General features: G+C 57.7%; 1 protein-coding gene across 1 annotated transcript; it reads right to left on the minus strand.

Annotated features, from left to right (window-relative positions):
* Positions 1–417: 417 nt before the first annotated feature.
* LOC121659598 lies at positions 418–2,005 on the minus strand. The gene has a single exon (XM_042018266.1). The coding sequence runs from the start codon at positions 1,693–1,695 to the stop codon at positions 418–420; it is 1,278 nt and encodes a 425-aa protein (XP_041874200.1). The 5' UTR covers positions 1,696–2,005.
* Positions 2,006–4,960: the final 2,955 nt, after the last annotated feature.

Genomic DNA, 4,960 nt, shown 5'->3' on the forward strand with positions numbered 1-4,960 from the left:
GCTGTTCTGCTATCTTCAGCCTTACATCTGTTACTGGCCACTGCTCAACCCAGACAAGATCATCTGTTAACCAGGTGAGAGCCCATATGGGTGGCTGACTGGCAGCGGCCGTCAGCATAAATGCTGGTCTGTGGTGAGCACAAGGCCTAGCTGCACAAGGATGTCGCGTCTGATCAGGCCTTGCAGGGTCTGAGGCAGCTTCATAACATAGGGGCAACACACAATGGTTTGATTGTCCTCAAACTCTAGGGTAATTGGGGTTGCACTTACTTGGGGGATTTGTGCTCCCCCCACCCCTGCCAGCGTGGCTGCTGGTTTTTCCAGTTCCCAACCAGGTGGCCATACCACCCGGTTAATGATGGTAACGTCGGCCCCTGTGTCGAAAAGCGGCTGTATTTTGATGGCTTCTGCCCCCCTTCACAGGATCACTTGCCACTGAGGTCTCTGGGCCAGGTTCAATGTCCAAAACACATCGAACACAGAGGACCCAAAAGCGTGGTCTCCGCGGACACTGCTGTTGCTGGTTCCCCTGTTGGTCATTAGGGGAAAGGGGACGATTTGGGCAATGCGACTGCCCTGCAGGATAGTTACAGGTGGTTGCAGCACGTAGGCTATCTTAATTTTGCCGGTGTAGTCAGCATCGATGACTCCAGGGAGCACCACTACTCCCTGCCAGCTGGTTGATGACCGCCCCGCAAGTAGGCCACCCAGATGAGGGCCGTCTGATGAGAGGGGGCCCTTGGCTGTGGTCGGGATCAGGGTGACCTGGTGGTTCGTCAGCGTGACTTCTATTGAGGTTACCACGTCCCCTCCGAGGCTCCCTCGGGTGGCTGGCTGGTTCTGTTGAAGGAAACCACTGGGATTGCACTCAACTTCCGGCTCTTTGGGGTGCTCACTTGTGTCCTGGCACGTAGACAATTCAGCAAGCTTCTTCATTAATTCATGCATCATCTCTCGGTGCTTCTCCTCCTCTTGGGGCTGACCCCCGGCAGCCCTGGCTGGCTCTGCCTCTGTGGGCAGCAAAGCCATAGAGGCTGCTTCGCAGTCGGATGATGATCCACTCTCCGGCAGAGGGGTGTTGCGTGCTGCTATTTTCAGCCAGGTGCTAGGACCACTCGTTTCTCCTCTGCTCACCTGCGCCCTGCCCCCCGGGTTGGGAGCCTGTGCTTCCGCCTTTGCGGCCATTTCTCCCTCAGACTTCTGAGGGGTAACTTCCTTCCCCGCCGAGTCCAGCAGCTCCCGCAGTGAGCGTACAGGTGCTGCTGTTCCCTTAATTGGTCTGCCTGCGGTCAGCCCAAAGAATCGTGCAGCCCTGAACTCCTCCCTGGTCTCCGGCCGCCGCTCCGTGAGACCCCCATCTCTTTCCTTCCCAGGGCCACCACCCCCCAGCACCTCCATGGCTGCCACAGCCACCTTCCTCTCTGCTTTCATTTCTGCAAGGGTATTAGTCACAGCTCTCCATGTTAATCTGAGAGCTTTTGCTTCTTTACCTTCCTTTCCACCCTCAATCGTGGACAGCCACAGTCTGTTTCCAACTTCCCACCACTCTTTGGTCAAGAACAAAAGCAAAGTGCATTTCAAAAACCCTTGTTCCCGGGCCCGCGTAACTAGGGCATAAAGATCTTGATCTTTTACAGTCTCGCCTCTCTTAGAAAGGATACTGGCTAGGAGACGAGTTGCAGCCTCGTATTCCATAGCTTCCTTCTTACCTGCGGGGGCTTGCTCAGCCACGCGAGCTCCAGTCTCCGGCTCCACTCAACTTTTTTGCTGGGACACTCCCACTCCAGCTCTCCAGGCTCCTCACCGTCAGTGCAATGATTCGGAGTCTTACCACATTCAAGCGAAACACATTTAAGCAAAAAACAAACCACATCTAAGTGAAACGCATTTAAGCGAAAAATCACTCAAGTCCCTGCTCAGGCACCAGGTTTTGCAGGGGGGGGTCCCGAGTGCTGAAGAGCTGGCTGGATAAACGACACAGAGACTGATACGATTTGAGCATCTTTCTCCGTTTTATAGTTTACCTACACAAGCTTGTATCTACTTTGCAAAGATTCACGCCCTAGTCCCTCTGGACGGCCCCTGATCCGCGGGGGAGCCAACCAGTGTATAACTTTGCCAAGGATTTTCAAGGCTGCCTGCTGCCAGGTGTCTTCCAGGCTTGCCTGCAGCCAGGGGCCAGTTCAGGGGTTTTTCCTCAGCAACCCTGGGTTGTCCAATCTTTCCTGGGGTATCATATGCCCCTGTTCCACAAGGAATCCCTCTACAGCCCAGCCCTGAGCCCAGGCCTGGCCCAGCAGGGCCTGTCCCTCCTGGGTGGCTCGGGGCTGTTTGTGGGGCAGTGGGATGTGAGGGGGAGGAAGAACAAATGCCATAAACCTGAAACCCCTGTCAGCCTCCTCAGGGAGGGGAGACGGAGAAGCAAAGTGCAGCCCCTCAAAGGAAAGTTCCTTCTGTGGGGCATCCAGAGGCAGTGCCAGAGCCCAGGGGACACAGCCCTGGGTGCCTCTGGCCCTGCCAGCCCTGCCCAGCCCTTGGCCATCTCTCCTGCAGGCTGTGTCCCCTGTCCGTGCTGCTCCTCTGCCCTGGCTGGCTGCACATGCCCATCTGGCTGGCTGCACATGCCCATCTCGCTGTCCCCCTAGCATTTCTCACCCCAGCATTTCTGTGCCCTCCCTGGGGTCCCTGCCCCCAGCGCTGCCGGCTCCTGGCACACAGAGCCGTGGCATGGTCCAGTCTCACACTGGGAGACCTTGTGCACCAACATTCTACGCTTGGAGGGACTTTTCTTCTTCCTCACCTCCAGCCTGAACCTTCCAAGCTGCGCTTTGGGGAGGTTTCCTTCTCTTCCCATTCCCAAGAATCCTCTGAAACCACCCTTGAAGCAGTTTCAGGATGAGCCCTGGGCCTCCTCTTCAGAAGGTCCAGCAGTCCAAGTCCCTCAGTGTCACAGCGGTTTTGGATGGTAAAGTGCTGTGACCTTCCCAAAATCATCCCCAGCAGGAAGCCGCTCGGTGCAGCCACCACACTTGCACACACACGTACACACACACACACTGGATAGCTGGCAAAGCAGTCCGACGACAAAGGAGCAGGAAAGGTCTTCACATGGGGTTCTATGGGAGAGATTTATTGCAGCCACACTCGTGCAAGGTTCCACAGAAGTAGGTCGAGAACAATGGGAGGTCTAGGGTTTTACACGAGAGGGGGGTAGGGCATCAGGGACCAATAATGGTCTGAGGGCAGGGGGCGGCACACAGGTGGGGCCAGGGTAAGGGAACCAATAGGGAAACTCTGAGGGCGTGGCAATGGGGTATATAAGGTAACAAGGAGTGGAGCAGCCAACAGAGCCAACCAGGGAAGCAGGACTAGGGCACATTATTATAACAGATCAGGGCATTCTGAGGGAAGCTTTTTCAGTCACCCTAATCTGTAAAGAAGCATAGGACTTGTCCCACCATAGGACTCCCTTCATTCCTTGTCCAGCAGGCCCACCGGCCCCCACACTCAGCTTCTCCACACGGGCCCCAAAGCCCATCCTGTCAGTCCTGCAGAGCCTCTCCAGCTCCTCCTCACTGCCCCACAACAGGGAGCCCCACAGCCAGACACAGCAGCCCAGATGTGCCCCCCTGGCCTCTGGTGCCTCTGGCAAGGGAACAGCTCGAGGCACTGCAGGGCCCTGCAGACAATTCCTGCAGCACTTGTAGGATGATCCTGCTCCCCAAGGGACGTTGCCGTGGTGCCAAGGCAGCAACTGCAATGGGGAGTGGGGCCAGAGAGGAAAGGGCAAACAGGGCTGGGCTGTTTGCAGGGGAGGGGACAGGGATGGGCAAGAGCAAGAAATGTGGAGCAGGAGAGAGGAAAGAAAGCAAAAGTGAAGCAAAGGAAATGCTCAGGGCTGCTTGGGGGTGGCTGCCAGGCAGCCCTGGCTCTGAGCAACAACGTCTGCAGTGGGACAGGAAACTCAGAGCTGATGGGAACAAACTTTCTGGCTGACTTGAGAGGCCATGACAAAGCTGAGAGGTTTCCCTGCCGTCCCCCAGCCCTTGCTGGCCCCCAGGGGCTGATGGCATTTGTGCTCACTCAGGTTCATCTCCCCACAGCAACAGCGTGGGGTGCTCACGCCTGGGCTGCGCAGTGCAAACAGGGGCTCCTGAGCCAGTCGTGCCGTGTGTGTGCCTGCAAGGATCCAGCCCCTCTCGGAGCTGGGGAGAGGCCAGGGCTGCAGAGGGGGGATGTTGCTGGCAGCTGCATGAGGCCGCTCTGGGACGCTGCCCTGGGGTGTCCAGCGCAGGGGGGATGGATCAGCCCCTGCTCTGCTGCTCCTTCCCGGCTCCCCCAGGGACCCTGCAGAGCACCAGCCATGCTGGTTGCCCCCACCCTGCCCACGGCCACCCTGGGGCTGCTCACGGGGGTTTTCTCTGCTGAGCACTGGCCTGGGCATGCTCTTGAGAGAGCCTGGGCAAGGAGCCTGCAGCCCCCAGGCCCTGCCCTGACGCGTCAGCGCTGCCCCAGCAGTGCCCACGGCCTGTCCCTGCTGCAGCCCCGGCACTGCCAGCCCAGGGCTGGGAGCGAGCCCCAGAGCACTCAGGCCCTGCAGCAACACGAGGGGCAGGAGGGCAGCGGGGCAGTGGCACGGGAGCAGCACTGGCAGCACCAAGGGCTGCTGCTCCTGGCCACAGCTGCTGTGCCCCCCTGATCTGCCCCCAGCTCTGCACACAGACATTGCTGCTGCAGCTCCACACAAGGCAACTAAAGGGGCATCTCTGCTGGAAACTTTGCTGGCAGATCCTTGAGTTCATTTAAAGGCACTGAGAGCACAGCTCCTCATTGACACAGGCTGGGGCCACAGCCAAGGTGCAGAGAAACAAAATAAGAAAAGGAAGAAATATTGCCCTTGCTTTGTGGACAACAATAAATAACTGAAGAGAAAAAATAACCCCTTAACCAAACCAACAAG

Source organism: Corvus kubaryi, unplaced genomic scaffold (genome assembly GCF_017639235.1).
Source record: "Corvus kubaryi isolate FWS band 111438036 unplaced genomic scaffold, C.kubaryi_AGA036_p1.0 113, whole genome shotgun sequence".
Taxonomy (NCBI): domain Eukaryota; kingdom Metazoa; phylum Chordata; class Aves; order Passeriformes; family Corvidae; genus Corvus; species Corvus kubaryi.